Source organism: Cariama cristata, unplaced genomic scaffold (assembly GCF_000690535.1).
Source record: "Cariama cristata isolate BGI_N322 unplaced genomic scaffold, ASM69053v1 scaffold2512, whole genome shotgun sequence".
NCBI classification, from domain to species: Eukaryota; Metazoa; Chordata; class Aves; order Cariamiformes; family Cariamidae; genus Cariama; species Cariama cristata.
The window spans coordinates 50,036-68,752 of record NW_009604392.1 but is presented as its reverse complement, the minus strand read 5'-3'; the positions used below and the strand labels follow the sequence as shown (position 1 = coordinate 68,752).

Sequence of the window (18,717 nt, the reverse complement as noted above, 5' to 3'; positions counted from 1 at the left end):
GGTGCGTGTGTAGGAACTGAACCAAATATCAACTTAGAACCTCAGTTCATAGGTAGACACTAACGAAAACCCCTGATATTTCCCCCTTTTCACCAACCTATATGGTTCCCTTCCACCCTGCACTGCAGCGTCCCCAGTCCATCTTCTGTCTGAATAGGGTAGCTGTGGAGAGACAAAGAACTTTGCTGAGCCTTGGGAGCAAAAAGAGCAAAATACAGGGAGAATCATCTAACTGAGAAAATATGTGGGCTTATATATCTAAGCTAGTCACCCTTGGCTCCCTTTAGAAACAAGGGAGAAAAACAGGTGAGATGGGAGAGGACCAACCCATCTCCCCACTGATGATCAAGAGTTCAGCAGCTCAGGAGGATGCCTTCCAGCAACACACAGTGCTCTAGCTTGGCCTCTTTATTCCAGAAGTTGATCCTGTGGGTGACCTTCAGAAACCCCGTTTGAAATAAAAGCTGAGCAGAGACAAATCTGGGCACAGGGTGAGGGTAAACAGGAGGACAAAATTGTTTCACCTCTACTTGCCCCTGTGCATGTCCCTAATCCTTAAGAAGCAGGTAGCAATTAAACCAGATATGCTGGCATTACATCAACCTTCTGGAGCCATGGCATGACACAAGTCCCATCAACAACTCATACTGGCATTTAGGTCCCCTTCCTGGGAGCCAGGAGGAATTTTACAGTGCAATAAGAGGGTCCACTGAGGACCTCAGGAACCTTAACACTGACTTCTGTAGAAGTAGGTTTTTCCCCTGGTTCTCTGTAAAAGGAGCCTCCCACTTTTTCAGGGCTCACATGCACTGTAAGAAGTGCACCATTCATAGAAGAAACACTGCTGCACAGCCCATGGCTTTTTCTGTAATTCAACAGGGTGCAAGAGTCAATAGCCTGAAATATGTCCTGCAACTTACGGAAGACAAGGATACATTAATATCAATAAATGAGCAGTGCCAGGACCCAGGCACCAGAGCCTGTCTGCCTATGTTGTTAAATTTTTAGAGTGCTGCTTGCACAGTTTCTGCTCAGGTCAGCTAATACATCTTTCTAATTGGTGTCTACCTATGACTGAAGACAATGCATTGACCAGGGTCAATAGGTAGCTTGGAAATGGATACCCTGCTTTGGAGTCTAAAGAGTTGAACAGAACGGATGTGGCCATGGTACAGCATACCATCTCCAGGTCAGAGAACAGCTCCTGGCCCTGCCTGGTTACAGCTAGAGCCACAGAGAGCCAGGAACCCTCATCTACCCATCACAGACAACATGGTCAACTCCCCATGGTCTCTCTCCACCTTAACCTGAAGCAGACGAGCTTCTCCAAAAGCCAAGAAAATTTTTTGTGCACAAACTGTGCTGAGCCCTTGCACCCACACAAACCAAAGGTAAGTCAAGAACTGACATGCTTCCAGCTCGCCTGTCAGCAAAAGAGCAGAGACTGGTCCATCCATCTCCTTCCGCCATAAGGATAGCTGGCCTAGGCAAAAAATAAACAGGAAAGATGAGATATGATGCAACATAGAGCTTTGCAGATGAAAACCTAGTCCTGTTAAAATCGGCAGCCAATATTTTCAAATGTGACAGGAATTTCCCCTTACTTGTATCTAGCATTTATTAACCTTCCAGAAAACTGGACAAGCCCTTATCTCTTATCTTTTCACCTGCAACATGTATCCCCCAAATACTACAAGAACTGCACCTCTGTAAACATCATGGCAGGATCATCTTCGAGACACCCATGCCAGCTCTGAATGACCTGATACCTGCTCCCTGCAGGGAAGGGTTGGAGTCTGAGCTCCAGGAGGACTATACTCACCCTTACCTTCCAGGTGTCCCATGCCAGCTCTGAATGACCTGATACCTCCTCCCTGCAGGGAAGGGTTGGCAGTCTGAGCTCCAGGAGGACTATACCCACCCTTACCTTCCAGGTGCATCAGGCAGCACAAGTACAGCATCACGCTTGTACAGCCATACTCTTTCAAGATGCAGCTCAGTCACTTCTTTATTTCAGTGAGGAAAAAACACTACAAACAACCTCTGCTAGAAATCATCCGAGCTTCTCATAGCAAATTCAAGTATTCCCACCTTAAAGAGCCAATATGGCAAGGGGCAAATTCCAGTGGAGAGGAGGAATCAGGTGGGAGCAATAAATTCAGAGTAATTAGCATAAAAGACAAAAGTTGGCAGTGATTCTTTGAGAATGAACAGGTAATTAAGGAAAATATGTAATTAAAATCCGTAATGCAAACATTTTGCTATGACCCATACTTCAGAGTGTAATTTTATGAGGTTTTAATAAAAAAGTTTGCTTTTATTAATACAACTTGCTGATATTGAGATACCTTTCCTTTTAAAGATGAATAGAAAAAAAATTCAGTGCTTCAAAATTTTTGGTTTGGCATCACTGGACTATTGCATCCCATACAAGCATGGAAAAGGTGTGCAGAACACACTGGAAAGTATAAAAACCATTCTCTCTTTTGCTCCAAATGCTGAATCAGTGTTACTGAGTGACAGACTGCTCTGGTCAAGTCCAAGTCCCCACCTGCTACGTATTTACTAACACACCAAAAATGGGCAAAGTATTCCCGTGAAGCTACAATGTGAACCTGTCTGGTATGCTAAGGCCATTTCCTTTTTGTTAACAGTGAGGTTAAGCTGTAAATGAGTAATCTCGCAATGGAGCATGCAGGCATGCCCAACCTGCAGTCAGACAGATCAGCCTTTCTTTCCACTGTTCAAAGGTTTCACAGTTCCACTTGAGGCAGGTAAAACAGTAATTAATATCGAACAAAGGATGCCAATGTACATCCAGTGAGCAAAAATGCAGGGCTGATAAATGGGTGCAGCTGGTATGGCAGGAATCTGCACTGGACTTTCATTCACACTAGCAGAGAATTTAGTTACTTAGCAAGGGATACTTTCATTCAGCCTGAGAAGGAGTTAAAAAGCATCTAGTGGTCAAATATCTGCTGCTGTAATTAAAACTTGTAACTGCTGAGAATACGCACCTTCCCTGGTTCCTGAAATGATCCTTAAAATGTCAGCACAGTAACTGTATATTAATAGTTTATCTTTAAAATATTCACCTGGACTTAGTTCTTCACTGCTATTGACACAAGTGCAAGGAAATCATAATTCAGTAGTAACTGAAAACACTTGAATACATATGGAAATACATATGACAGATGGCAGGTCAGTGTTCATGCTCATTTTGGATTCACTGTGCTTCAAGTGCTGCTAGTCTGAAGTAAATTTTTTAAATCTACCTCCTTTGCTCTGCTGTGTGTAACCATAGAAGCAGCAGAAAATAAAAACCAAACCTTCCTTGAGATCAAGGAAGTGACCAGGGACGGTTTAAAACAGTGAACAACAAAGCCTTTTGTCTCAAAAGGCTTCTGCTTTGTCTTCTGACTCACCAGAGCATCTGTTTCAAACTAATAGTTTTTCTAAAAATGCAAATAGAAGGGAAAATTTATTTAACTTTTAGATCCTGACATTATTTTAATTAGTTAAATTTTAATTTGCTAGCCAAAATAAAATCTACAGCAACCAGACGCAATTACAGTACAATTCACACTGAGCTGTGATTGACTGTGCTGCCAGTAAACAAACCAACTAGCTTAATGGACCAGTTGCAATTAGATTAACAAAGTTTGCTGGAGCCCAACTCATGAGCTGCAATAAACCACAAAGGAAGTAAATGGCAGTTCTGGGCCAACTGGTTGCAATTTATTGCTGTCAAGGAGGTTGATGGAAGAAATACCAATTTACAGGGACTGGGTCAGATAGCAGTCTATATATAATTACCCATCAATATAATCCACATTGAAGTCCAGGGTCTCATATCTTCCAGCAATTGTCTTCCCATAAATCTCTATTAAATTTCCTGTTTAAAAGGAAATGGAAAACAAAGGGAGTCTTTTAAAAGCAGAGAATTTATTTGCAGATTTTGTGAGCCGAACAAAAGAAATTCTTGGTCTTTGCAAATTTTGCAGAGAGCTGCCTAACTGGCTGCACTGATGGCTCCTCTTAGCTTCTTCAGCTTCTACCATAGTTCAAGGTGACTTTGCACTTAATTAACTTTTCCCAAAACACAAGTCTTTGCTTCCCTCAAAGTCCATTCTTGATTTTTTAGCAGATCTCTAGTATTTGTACTGAGAAGATATTTTCCTCAACTCTTTTGTTAACTAAACCCCACATTCTAGCCAAATTCCACTGTAGAACCTCATGAGGCCACCAAAATGACATCGTTTGTACCCTAGACAGCGTCAAGGTCTAAAAAAGGACCTCAGCATTTACGTGGCCAGCTGAATCACTCCCAGCACTCCCTTGACCACAGCTTGGTTCAGTTGTCTTAAATCATTTGAGGTACCATATCCTCCCACTGTGGCTCCAGAACGGAATGAATCTTCCTGGTCCTGTGTCATATCTACCTGCTCCTTCATGCTCCTTCATCTACCTGCTCCTTCATGCTCCAGGTCATCTCAAATAGCACTAGACACTTAGTGTTACTCTCATATTCTTCATTGATAATCTTTGAGGTCTCTTCCAACCATAATAATTCTATGATTCTATGACTACACTGGGAGGTCAAACGTCCAGCTAACACATAGAAACCTCCATACAGGCACCCTAAAGCAAGGCATGAGAATCTGGAGCTGAACTGCACCTGAAAAAAGTTGGAAATGAGGGATGGACTTAGATTTAGAAGCATCTATGTGATCTAATCATCCATGTGCCTCTCTGTACTCTTGAGAGATCAAAATGTTTTGATTAATCTTGACTTTGGAAATCAGCATTTCAATTTTCTCTAAAGCAGCCTGCAAATACAAACAGAATAGAAATAAGGTGGAAAAGTCTTCCATACACCAGTTAACTGTTCAGACCAAAACCATTGACAGTCCTCTCACGTAACCTTAAAGTTTGATCTAAAGCCCCATTAACCGAAAGGTCTGTATGGCATTACAATATCATCACCTAATAGCTAATTCTTCTTAAAACTATTACTAAATAGGGTCAGATGACTCAAGAATTGAGACTGGTTAGACCTATCCATCTGATGAACAACATTTCTCTACTCAGGCAGCGTTGGGCTACAGAAGCCAAGTACTAAATAACCTGGCCACTGTGCGTTACCAACTTCTCTTCTACCCAGTGCCACAGACTCTCTCCCCTTGTGCAAACCTATTTTCCTGTTCAGCATGAGCTTCGACATTAAGTTCTGGAGGTGCCCATTTTAATCCCCAGCAAGACAGATCCCTACTAAGGAGAAAGACAGTATGGAACATCAAATAATAATTAAAGTGGGCCGCAGTTTAAAGAAAGGTCGCGTACCTGGGATGCCAGATGGTGGACTAATTTGGTAAACCACAGGTGTCTGCGCAGCAGAGAACTGCAAAGAGAAATTTGTAGTTAAATGGCAGTCATTTTCGCAGCAGTCCAACAAGATCTGATTATGCATCGCTCACAACACAGTTGGCAACCGCATTTCAGAGACTCACACTTCAGATTTGATCTTTGAAGCAGAGTCCTGCTCTGAGAAGGGAGTAAATGCAAATATACCCTTCTTGCCCCCTCTGCTACATTCAGGGTAGGTCTTACTGCTTTGGTGCCCAAATTGTCCACTCTGGCTTGAGTCAATTCCAGAAGACATGGTTTAATACACTATAAAATTTCTAAGTCATGCATTATCTGAAGTTGAGATCTCCATTTTATCTTGCATTATGGCACCATTTTTCTTCCCAATAGTATACCCTTAAAACTATTAAAAACTTTAAAACTATTTCTACGTCACAGAAGTGAAATACTTCAGCTAGCCTTTAGCAGGCTTGTTGGGTACCCTAAAGCAGTGTAGCAAAGAAAATGCTTGTATTGGCCCGTCTTAACGAAGTATGATACATCAGAGGTGTCTTTGGGAAAGCTCTACCTTGGTCTCTGAGGGAAGAGCAAGGAAATATACTGAAAACCTGCTATAGGGTACTATTTTTGACTCAAACAGAGGCTAAGAAGGAGCAGAGTGCTTTGAAGCAAGCCTCTCAGAAGCTGAGGAACACACAGGAATGCTTTCCAAGTGGAGGAGCAAAGGCAAGATCATGCCATACCCTGGGCTGGAGCTGATGTGGAGAAAGAAGCCAAAAAGAGCATGAAAGCTAGGGCCACTAGCTGACACAAGTCTTCCGAGCTGTTCAGACTTGTTGCTGCCTGCAGTGGGCTTTTTTCAATCTAATGTGGAGGCAAAATTAATTTTTAATACACATAGCTCCCAGGTCCCAGTTCCAAAACAAAGAGACACATTGTGTTTTATTTAGCTTGGAATGTGCCTCATTAACAGCATCCCCTGGTGATTTTTCATCAACTCTCTAAGCTAGCTGAACCACCCAACGACTCTTCAGCTTTAATGTGCAATTTACTGAAAACACTGGGCTTTCTGGCTCGATACTCAGTTAGCACAGAGGTGGGATGTGACTTCCAAACACACCATGCCTCATCCTAAGCACACAGCCACGGTTAAGGATTCTGCTCTGCAAGAGATCCTGACACCATCATCATTAACTGGTCTGATACCTTCATACCCCACAACCTCCTGAGACAATGTGTTTTGACATTGAGAGCCAAAGGGAAAATACTGGTCTGGGGCAGGGGAGTAGCAAGCTCTCAAAATAACTGAGCAACAGATATGAAATCACAACTGAGATCTGAGCTTTCCGAATCTTGCTCATCTTAGTTGTGGAGAGCTGTCCTAGACCTGAAGAGATGTCCTTTCCTGGAACTGGTTGTGCCCATGGCAGCAATTCTTGCGCACGGTTACCTGTCAATGCAGACTGTTAGCTGCCACCCTGCAGCTGAGAGGGTAACACCAGAAGAAGCCAGCATAGGGTCTTCTGACTGTATGGTTTAAGTGCAGAGACAGATTAACTTGAACCCAGATTTTTGATTCAGAACGACTTCTTAGGTCATCTAGTCTATCCAGTGCCAGAGTGATGAGTACCTCTGTGCACCTAGTTGTAAGGGAGAGAAGAAGCATCCTACCTTCTTGTCCTGACACACAATCAGACATACAGCATATGAGAGATCATATTTCAACATATTCCCTGTGATACTATGTCTGAAGTTTGACTCCCTTCAATACATTGAATTCTTTATCATCATTTCTATACTTGCTTGGTGATTACCTTGAAAGTATAGTTTTCTTTCTCCACCTCAGTCAGGTTGTTGATCACATGTCCTTTAAAGGTCACCTCCACGTAGTACAAACCCTCCTGGGGTGAAGACCTAGATGGAAGAAAATGTGTTATATTATTTTTATACAGATTGGGTTTATTTTGTAGGAAATGTCAGGTCCTTCACAGGGTCTCTATTCTTAGCAGGTCTACTGAGGTTTCAATAGAGGAAATCTACACTGTGAACCCAAACGTTACACATATGAACCCAAACTCTAAAACTACAATTTAAAAGAACTGTTGAGACACAGCAAGAAATTACAGTTAAGTGCAGAAGGTGATATGACTACATCAGAACTCTATCCAAATCATATGTTAATGCAAAACACAGACATGTTCATTAGACATACTCAGACAATAATTGTTATTCATTAGTATTAAAATAACCCAGGGCTGCCTGGATCTACAGGGCATCTTGATCCTGGTTTGTAAATTAATGCTGCATCCTTAATGTGCACAGTTTCTCAGAACAGCATTCAGCAGAATTAACTCCCAGACAAATCATAGCAGCAAGAGATGGAAGAGCCCCATTAGGGACACTCTTACAGCCTCGAGACACCTCTAGCCTTCCAGTCAAACAACTTCTCTAAGGTTAGGACAGGATAGAAAACAGGGAGCTTAGATTGCCCAGCTGGTGATTGAAACCGTATTCGTTTCCTGCTCTACTCATAACCTCTATGACCTTGGACAGTTCAAGAACACCAAAAGCTGGTAAAATCCCCACCAAGATTTTCTTGGGAGTTTTGCATCCAAGAATTAGATGTCTACAAACCTTTGAAGATCTGAGTCTAGCTTCTCCAAGAAGCCTCACTCTGACTCTCATGCTAGGTAGCCTAGCGTTATTAAGTTGAAACAAGAATAAAAGCAACACAGCTTAGGAGCTGCTCAGGTGCAGGCACAGTAACAGTCAGAGGAATTCCTTCAACTCCCAAACTGCCTGTCAGACACTGAAAGAAAATGAGGATTCTACCAGACAAATGACAATGTCTCACCCACACTATGATCATAGATCATACCTTGTTCTGCATCTTATAGTGGCCAAGTCAAAATACAGAGGAGAGACATCACACGGCAACCTGGGCAGGTCTGGGTTGACCAGGGACACCTCCAGCTGGGACACGTTGGCTGAAGAAACATATTCTAGCTGGTGGGATGTTGAGCCTAAGTAATTAAAATCAATTAGAAGAGTGCTGTGAGGACAGGATCACTCACATTCAGTCACACATGACAAATATTTTTGAATGTGTAACCCAGCTTCTCTTTAGGAGCAATACTTAGAGCCCTTAATCAGGGTTTTTTAAATTATGTTTGTGTAATTTCATATGGTTGTGGTTTAACCTCAGCCAGCAACTAAGCACCATACAGCTGCTCACTCATTCCCACCCTGCCCTGGGACCGGAGAAAGAATTAGAAGGGTAAAAGTGAGTAAACAAATAGGTTGAGATAAAAACTGGTTAATAATGAAAAGAAATAATAATAATTTATTATATTAGGAAAAGAGGACAAAAATAACAAAGAGAGATGAAAATAAAACCCAAGGAAGACAAGAGATGCAAATGAAAACAGTTGCTCACCACCAACTGACCAATGCCCAGCCAGTCCCTGAGCAACGGCCCCACCCCATCAACCTCCCCCCTAGTTTTATTGCTGAGCATGACGTCATATGGTACGCAATATCTCTTTGGTCAGCTGGGGTCAGCTCTCCCAGCAGTGTCCCCTCCCAGCTTCTTGTGCATCTCCAATTTACTCGATGGTGGTGTGGTGTGAAGAGCAGAAAAGGCCTTAACTCTGTCTAAGCGCTGCTCAGTAGTGACCAAAACGTCCCTGAGTTATCAACACTGTTTTCAGCACAAATACAAAACACAGCCCCATACAAGCTACCAGGAAGAAATTTAACTTTATCCTAGCCAAAACCAGCACACATATTAAGATCAAGTTCATCCCACCATGCAGCTGCATGGCTTTTTTTGGTCTCTCCCATATGAATTTTACTGCAGAGATTGACAGTTTTGAGAGTTTGAATCACCTCAGCCATCTACACCGGAAAAAAACACATGCCCATAGATACTTAAAGCACCTGCAAAATTAGTACCGTTTGACACTGTCTTTGCAGTTTCTGATGTCTTGCATAGTTTTGCTGACAGGACCTCAAGTTGCCCTGTGCTGTAAGGTGGATTTGCTTAGCACATTTCTTGAGAGTGAGCTGCCTAAAGGATCAAAGAATTTTAATCTTCAGAAAGTCAAGCTTTATCCGAACATAAACCAGAATGCTTAACTTCTGTAGCATAATCAAATACAACTAGAAACGAAGAAGGCTTACAAATAACTCTCCCTTTGCTCACGATCTTCACAGGTGCTTCCCAGCCCACAGACTCACGTTAAATGACATCATTGATTTCTCAATTCCCAGAAAACTGCACATTTCCTCCTGGTCCCAGGAAGGTTTTTCCCTTTCTCCCAAGACCTGGCTGTCCTCTTTGCCCTACCAAAAAAAGAGACTCTGCTTGAACCGTGACTGTCTATGCCTGCCACACAGGGAAACATTGCCCTTGAAGATCTGAGCTTCCTTTTGTGCTGGTTTGGCTTAAACAAGACTGTTTCTCCTTTCAGGCCTTTTTCTTTCAGTTAAGCTTCTAAGTAACTGCACTTTCTGACAGTACAGCTACATGTTTTTCAGACACTGTCTGCGTTTCAGGCCTGATAACGCTCGATGTTTATAGTTGCTACTGAAGTATCAGTAGGATTGGTATGCAGAATGGCCCGTGTTTATACTTATCCCCATGAGAACCAAGGCCACTGCTGGCCCTCTTGTTAAGTGAGTAAAAAGTCGTAAAAGGGTCGCACCTGCGGAAGAGTGCAGATGGGACAGGTGACCAAAAACTGACCAGCGAGGTATTCCATCCCATCCACGTCATCCTCAGTATAAAGCTAAGGGATCACGAGGGTCTCGCTCTCTTCTTTCATGGCCGGCATCCCTGTGGGACCCTGCTCGCTCTCCTGCCTCCGACCCCGATCCGTGCATTCCTGAATCCGGTTCCTTTCGGCTGCAGAGCCCGGTCCGGGACGTTCGGGTGCCCTCCCTGCTGCGGCAGCGGCCGAGCCTCTGGGGGGTGTGGGTTGCAATCCCCCCACCCTCATCAGGACACTCAGTATCGGTTTTATATACTTTTCCTCTTATTTCCATTATTACTAGCATTACTATTAATACTTTATACTATTTTCCATCACTATTGTATTATTAAAGTAGTTTTAATTTCCAACCCGTAAGTCTCTCTCCCTTTTCTCCGTCCTTTCCCCTCCCGGGGGAGACAGGGGGTTAACGGAGAGCGTCTGCCGCCCGTTTTAAGTGCTGGCCCAGCCTTTCGGTGACACCTTTCTTCCCTCCATTTCATCATTCAAATATTGTGTATTCCCATAGAGATAAGACTGATACCATTCATCCCAGATATAAACGACCAAGTGTCAGAACTTGAGCAGCTAAATCAAATCTACAGCTGGTTGAGAAACCAACTCTCTTCCCAATGAATCAATATTCAGCACTACAGAAAGTCAGATATAGCTTTGTAAGGCTGTTTTTCGGGTCCAAATGAGCACGACATATATATTTCTGTGATTTTTACTCAGATCTCGTGTTTATCATTAGTGTTTTTAAAGCTCCAGCATCACAGAACCTATGAACAGAGATTTTCAGCTTTTCTTCAAAAAGAGTGGCAGGGAGGAAATTTCTAGCCCTACATCTGCAAGAATAAGATAAAAATCTGACTTCTCTCACTTAGAAAGAACTTAAAAACAAGCAACCATCAGCAATAGTTTACAAAGTAATATTTTCAAGCTGATTTAATGTTATGAGTGCCACAGCCCATGGCTCTGTTGCTCAGGGTTTGTCATTCCAACCGCAAATCTCAGAATGGAGCTGATTCTCTCTTCCTTTGACATGTGCTTCATAAGAGTTTAAAACTCACCGTCCAGAGTAATAGTAATCCACGTTCCTCCAGCGACGCTGCCCTCTCGGGGCTTAATGAGCAATCCCGTGGCTGTCACTGCAAAAACAACCCAGCTACATCAGGCTGAAGTGTAACGCAAACATCTAAAATTTCGCAATCAGGATGAGACATAGTGGTCTGAAAGCTGTCCTCCTGTGATTCCATCCTTCATCTCATTTCTCCTTCTCAGACATTCAAATTGGTCAATTTGCTCATCCTTTTTGCCCCAACTGTCTCCCCCATGTAACAGTCCTGCTTCCCCTCAGGGGGATTTTGATGTCTTTGGGACTTGGCGAACCAACCTATAGTCTGATCCTCCTGTCCTCCTCAAAAATTAAAATAAAGACAATAAGCCGCACATTTATTCCTTCAGCTCTCAAGGAAATGTGTTTGCTGACTTCTGTATACTTTCCCAAACATAGGGCCGCCCACAAAATATATCCTCTTCTGGTTCCAAGACAGCCTGTCCAGCTCTTTCTTGATAAAGTCCTTAGGAAAGAAATACAGGCCTGGAAAGGAGCTCTTGTTTCATGAAATTAAGTCACCTGTAACTTGCTATATAACACCTTTTATAAAGGCATCAAATTCTTAAGATAATTTAGGATTTCTTTTGGAGACCCTCATCCCCTGAAGCTAATACAGATGAACCAGTGGCTGGCTTCTTTTCTTGTAGACAAATACCAGAACTTTCCAGAAGTCTTTTTACAGTGATAATCAGTTTCCTCTTTAGCATTTCAGGAGATTTCCAACTTCTTAGCTGCACGTGAATGCAACCTCACCGAACACCAGTATTGATCACTGAAGCCAAATATTGGACACACTTGCATCATGAACCCTTAGTATCAACACGCAAACAGTGATGTGACTATCATCAAGTGAATGAAAACTAATAAGTGTGAGATGAACCCAGGTAGAACAGGAAAAATTAACAATGAATCCAGAAATCTCCACTGGCTATGGAAATAATGCCATGAAAAGCCACTGATAAGAGTGGACAACATCCAGTATGCTGTAGTCAATATCCTATAACATTCAACACCTTTTAGAGACACTTCTCCATGTCTGTCACCCACAGTCAGTCTGTATCCCAGTAACACCGGATTTTGCTGGTGTTATATGACCAGCATGGTTGGAGACAACACCTCTCTATCACCCACCTGCAAAGAATATCAGCTCAGCACTCAGAAAGGATGGTCTCCAAAGGTCCATTTTGGACTTTGGATGGGGATTTCACAAGAGTCTGGCTCCAGGATCATGGCTTGGGGCTTTAGGACCTTCCCTGTAACGTTAAAACAAAGTCCATCTGTATTCTTTCTTCACACTGCAAACCTGTGGGACTAATGATCTGTGTTATAGTAGACAAAATGGACTGCAATGTGGAATCAAAGAAAAAACACTGATTCATCTCTCACACAGTATAAAGAATGAATATGTTGCAAACCATACTCATTTTCCTCCCACCCAACGGACGTATATAGAACATCTGCCCCTCTGAGCAGACCACTTTCCAGCCAAGCTGAGGATGAACTTTCCCCCACCGGGATGATGTTTCAGGAGACTAACTCTGATTAAGCATTAGGCTTAGAGTCAATGGTATTAAACTCTCCCAGCTGTGTATTGCTTCCTGTGAAATTGTTGCATTTATTAATACTAAATCATGCCATGATCATTCTCCAGCTCCAAAGCCAAATGGCAGGACCTGACTACATTATTAAGCTCTCTAACCTTCCACAGCTAGCCCCAAACAGGGAATGGCCCGTGCTGGCTCTTCAGGTGTGCCTAGGAATTGTTTGGAAGAACACTGGTAGACTTGATCACAACAGCAGTGAACTGTTCTAACAATTTAAGAAAATAAACATTTGAGCCCTTGTAGATGAGGAAGTTCCTTGGTCTTGCTATCTTAGCCAGACATATCACACATTCTCTTTATAAAGTCTGTGCCAGGAGTTGTTTTAACATTTAAAAATATAGACCACCAACTTCTACTGCCTTCACCCTGGGTTTTGTACTAGTATGGAAATAACCATTTGTCAATTAATTTGACTGCATTTTTAAAGTAGTAAGAACCTCAAATTCTCACCAGTGAGCACAGAGACCGGGACTCCTGCTTTTCATGGGGGACTGTTCCCCTAACCCAGAACATCTCTTGGTTGTTAAAATTCAGTTCAGACCACAAAAGCCCCAGTCGAAGATAAAATCGTATGGCAAAAAGCTAATTTTGGATTTTGGATTGTTGTTATGGTAGGATCTAAAGGGTAAAATTCACAATTACTGTATGAGGCACTGTATAATCAGTAATTCTCAAAGGGAGAATCCATGTCCCCCACACAGAACCGCAGAATAATGCAAAAGCAGATAGCTTTTCACATCCCTGCTCCACCAGTCAGTTACTGAAAAGACCAGAACAGACCTCAACTCTCTTAAGGCCCAGTTCCTCTGTAGGATGATGGTAGTGGTTTTGCTTCACCCAATATATACATTGCACTGATTCAAGCCCTCTCGTACCTTGGTGAGTGCCTGTCAGGTCACCTGAGAAAGCCTAAACAACTATCCATAGCACTGTCTGCTCTGCTGGCTTCTGTAAATGTCCGTAAGACCCATCAAAACGAAGCCAATTGAGTTGATTAACAGTTACATTAAAGAAAACAACACTATTGAAGAAAAAAAAAAAAAGCTGGCTCTTTGTTTGCTACTGCTACAGTGGTTCAGAATACCTGATGCCTTAAGTCATTTTTAAAAAGGACTGACACATGCGGAGAAATGATCTGTGGTCTATAGGCACAAAGTGCTCTTGAACACCGATTAGAAGATGTGGGCAACTTGTGGTCAAGGGTGCTGGGTACTGTTGGGGCATTGCATATTCCTTACTTAAGAGGAAAGTAGAGGGCAGGGAACTTGCTTCTTTCCTCCTGTTTCTGCCTGTCTGGCCTTTGCCAGATAATGCAGTAAGGAGTTTCAAGGCAGTTGGTGGAAGGTTGGAGAAGCAGCGTTCTTCAAGCACTTAGGAACACCCAATATTGATTTGGTAATTGGGATATTTTTGATAGCAATATACTGACCTCATGGGAAAGGAGGAAAATGAATAGAGAACAAGGCAGCAAACCATTTGGTGATAACAGCAGAAGAGGACAAAATCCAGAATAAAGCCATGTCCACATTTGTTGCACAACTCAATAGAAGCAGATCCGTAAAGCAAAACAACCAGTGCTGAAGACCCAACATCCACACTGCAAGTGTTTAGAGGTGCCCACAGCACTAGCTCTATCCTGTTCCCAAGGACTGAACATCTGTTAACGGCTGGAGTGTTGTTTGGTGCATTTCTTTGAATTTATCCAGAAGGATTGACATCTGTTCACTGAGACAGTTCTGTGGTGTGAAACAAACCACCTTATTTGGAGCTGAGACAACTTGCTTCAAAAGTGCACTCCTGGTCTAAAATGGACACCAAAGGAGACACTGCAGACTCTAAAGCACCTCTCCCTCCCATAGGAGTGGGGAATTTTTTGCAAGATTAGAGTGGAATGCAATGCACCCATAGTGGGTGTTTAAGAAACCAAGTCTGCTGGTTGGTCTTCTAGGAAAGATAAACTTTATATCAAAACTAATTGTTTTTCACATGCTGCCTCCCCTATTGCTATTACCATAAACATGGTTTTAGGATGATCGGAATACTATACATCATGGTCATGCATTCTCAAACAAAAAGCCTCCTCAGAGCTGCTGAGTAAGAGTAGAGATACACAAGGCTGCACGGTGGAAGAAGCGTGGGTTAGCACCCTAGAAAAGATGCAACAATGACACTCTTAGAGATGAGAGTAGGGCAGAAGTTCTAGTTACCCCATGACTATGGCAAACACGTTGTCCCCATAAAGCCAACCTCTAAGCTTCTACTACTTATTCTACCGCAAGACCTACTGTAACTATTCTATGTTTCTTGCATATTTTAACATAACTGCAATTTGTAGGAGGCAGAGTCCAGAGCCCTGATGCATGTGAACCTTGCATTTCAAAGCAGCTGCATAAAAGATCATTAGGTTTGCTTTTATTATTCTTATTAGGACTTTTTCTGGTATTACTTACCTTATCCAATTTGTTGTTCTTCCATTCCTCCAATGAACGAAGTGCAGAGGCTCCAATACTAGCATAACTCTTCCATCCCTTTGATGCCAGCTCTATTGCAGTTTTTGGTCTGAGGTCATGTTAGGCACTCAGTTCAGTTCCTGTGTGGGTAACTGAGTCACAGTGTGCCAAAACCCACCAGACTAGTTTCTCAAAAGGCTCAAAACCTGTCACAGACAGCTCAGAGCTGTCCAATGGGCATGCTTAATTATTAACCTAAGCTATTTGCTGCTATTAACTGTTTTGTTCCAAGTCTTTAAAGGCCATATGAGAGTAACCTGGAATTGTTCTTCCATTGGTATATGACTAGATCCTCCAACAGGAGGACATTGAATCCATTTTATCCTCTTTTTCTCCCACAACATGACAGAAAAACTGATAGAATTGTTTCTTAATATGCTGATATCTAAGCTGGGAGTGACTTTCACAGCAAGTGGATGTCAAGGTTTCCTTATATACTCTTAATTCAATTTTTCCATGGCATTCCCAATAATGTCTGCATTTGGCAGGAATTCTGCTCAAAGAATACTCAGATCCCATACCACATCTCTAGTACCTACACATCTACAGATCCTTATACCGTGAGTGGTGCAAAAGAGCACAGTGGCCTTACACAGTGTTGTCATTCCTGGGAGTGACTTTCACAGCAAGTGGATGTCAAGGTTTCCTTATATACTCTTAATTCAATTTTTCCATGGCATTCCCAATAATGTCTGCATTTGGCAGGAATTCTGCTCAAAGAGTATTCAGATCCTATACCACATCTCTAGTACCTACACACCTACAGATCCTTATACCATGAGTGGTGCAAAAAAAGCACAGTGGCCTTACACGGTCTTGTCATTCACCCCATGGAGAACCATGTGCCTTCACCGGCTGCAGGGAAGACCCAGCTCAGCCTACGCCAGGTGCTGAATAGCTGTGTGAACATCACCCCTATTCCCACCTCTACATCCACTTGTTTGAAGCCCAGATGGCTTTTGATGGAGCCACCAGGAACACGATGTGTTGCTGAGCCCCTGCACTGGTATGGATGCCTTCGTGGAAGTTTCCATTGCAATCCAGAGAAAGCTCTCAGACACCACAGCATAACTACAGTTTAATAAGTTACCATGCACTAGTCAAACAACAGCAATATATATGCATGCTCTTACCTCATCCCCAAAGGGAGGTGAAACAGGCTTGCTTGCCCTTCCTCAGCCTCAATTCAGAGACACAGCAGCACAAAGCCATGGGCAACCAACCTTCAGGGAAGTTCTGGAGCTCTGCCCAGCAGTGGAACCAGTTGTGTTTGGTTTATTCTTAGGTCAAGCCCCAACATCTCAGTGTTATATAGCCAGTGATTACAGGAACCCAATGCAAGTTAACCCTATCCTACTCAATAGTCTACACTCAGTTTACTTATTAGCTGGAGTTACACTGGAAACGTGGTCAGAAGACAGAGTAAACTTGAGGGAATTCTCAAACAAAAAAGTACTGTCAAAGAAGAGACAGTTCAAAGATGATAACTTGAACACAGCAGACAGAGTCAAATGCTGGTAACAGGGGCCAGTGACAGCCTCAATTGAGGAGAGGGACCAGGTCCAGGGTCCCACCAGGGAGGCCCCTCAGGAGCAATAGACAACAGGGCTGGAGGGTCAGATACAACATGGGTCCGTGATCCAGCTAGAAGGCAGGACTAGAGATGGGACTGAAGACCAGTATTCCTGCAACATAGCTCAGGGAGAGTCTGCAGGTCCAAAGCTGAGGTTAAATAAGGCTCCTGACCCATGGGCAGGGTGTGGGTGGGTGTCTCAGGTGAGGCTGATCAGGGCTGTTAAGGTTTATTGCTGCCCTCAGGGCCCTGCCATTTCTGCTCCCAACATACTTGGTCAATCAAACTCTCTAGGTCATAGTGAGAAAAAAAAATGAGTTATCACCTCTGTCATTCTGTACAGAATTTTGTGATACAATCCTAAGCAAATGCTTTATACAGGAAAAAAATCAACAAAATGTCCAAGGTTTGCAGATCCAAAGGATTTGACTGGGATGAGGAGTTTATTCTTTGCAGAAAGTCACAGATTAGGTAAGACACTGCATAGGGAACCATCCCCCTGAAGGAGCTGAAATGTGAAAAGAGTGAAGCTGCTAAAGAACGTTGTCCTTAATGACCAGAAACGCAGGCCTATAATTCAGATCAGGAGAGGAATGATTGAGTCACACAGCAGTCGTCTTGTATGAAGTGTAACTACTCTCCCACTACAAGCTGATGACCACATTTAGGTATAATTACCCACCAAAGAGGAGAGCAGTAGAGTTTGATGAATAAGTGCATGTTTGTATAGGTGTGCAAGCAATTTTTTTTCCTACTGAAGGAAAGTTCTGCTCCAAAACACCACCCCAGGCCATCTGAGTTTGTTTATTTGCAGTTATTTGTTTGGAGGTTGCAGATTTTAGGCGTATGAGTAGAAACAGCCTTACGGACCGTCTCAGCATTGGGAATCTGCGAAACATTCCTGCATCGCAACCAGAAAGGACCCAGAGAAAAGCAGGAGGTGTGAGCAGTAGCTCTTTGTCACTAGGTGGAAGTGTGGAGCCATCGAAGACCTCTCTACCTCTTGAAATACAACTGAAGGCCAACCAAGCTGTCACTGCTCTGTCTGACACCGGTCCAGGACTGGTTTCTGTTAAACCCCGGCACTTGACAGAAAGGCCACGATCAAGAAGACAGAGCACAGGAAAAGGAGATGTGGGACCTATTCCCAGCTCTTTCACTTACTAATTCATTATTTGGGTCAAACAGCTTCACTTTCAAGTCATCTGCATGTAAAATGGGGACAGCAGTACGCTGCTCATGAGGCCTTTGGCAGGGCAGGTGCTCTCAAAGGGTAACAGCATGAGAGACATTAAGTTTCCCCAGGACCTGTAGCATTTCTGGGATGGAAGAGCTTTGGAGGAGCCAAGAGAGGGCTCCCCTCATGCTCCCCCCAGCCATTGCACAGTGCCCACCTCGTGAGAGGAATGCGGCAGTTGTTGAATACCACATGACATCTCCCAGCTGAACAGCTGAGGGGAGGATAATATGGGATAAGGCGAGGTTTAGTAATTTTGTCTGCAACTGCTCGGGAGCTCCCCTCCTCCCTTCCAGTCCGGTTGGTACATGTACCACCCCACGTTGAGGGCACCAGCCTTTCCTGCCTGCTCCTCACCAAAATCAGATAGTGTCACCAGGGAACAACGTGGGAATGCTCCCTGCCTTCATAATTCCTGTACCCACACCTGTAAACAGAGTATAAAACAGCCCAGAAGAAAGCAAGAGTAATGGGACTTATGCTTGGACCAACAGCATCGTGTTTCTCTTAGACATGGAAGCCTCCTCTCCAACGCAAGGTGTGACGTGCTGGACA

The 18,717-nt window shown here is 43.2% G+C and overlaps 1 protein-coding gene across 1 annotated transcript in view; it reads right to left on the bottom strand.

The window, feature by feature from the left end:
* PKHD1 (polycystic kidney and hepatic disease 1 (autosomal recessive)) overlaps nt 1-12,421 on the bottom strand; it is a gene marked incomplete at its 3' end in the record, with an annotated part of 174,336 nt that extends 161,915 nt beyond the window's left edge. The window contains exons 1-8 of the mRNA XM_009695590.1: nt 12,370-12,421; nt 11,192-11,269; nt 8,246-8,390; nt 7,182-7,281; nt 5,344-5,401; nt 3,817-3,895; nt 1,409-1,483; nt 98-162 (exon numbers count right to left, since the gene is read on the bottom strand). Coding sequence (XP_009693892.1) covers nt 98-162; nt 1,409-1,483; nt 3,817-3,895; nt 5,344-5,401; nt 7,182-7,281; nt 8,246-8,390; nt 11,192-11,269; nt 12,370-12,421 — 652 coding nt within the window. The remainder of the gene's footprint in view (nt 1-97; nt 163-1,408; nt 1,484-3,816; nt 3,896-5,343; nt 5,402-7,181; nt 7,282-8,245; nt 8,391-11,191; nt 11,270-12,369) is intronic.
* Nucleotides 12,422-18,717: the final 6,296 nt, after the last annotated feature.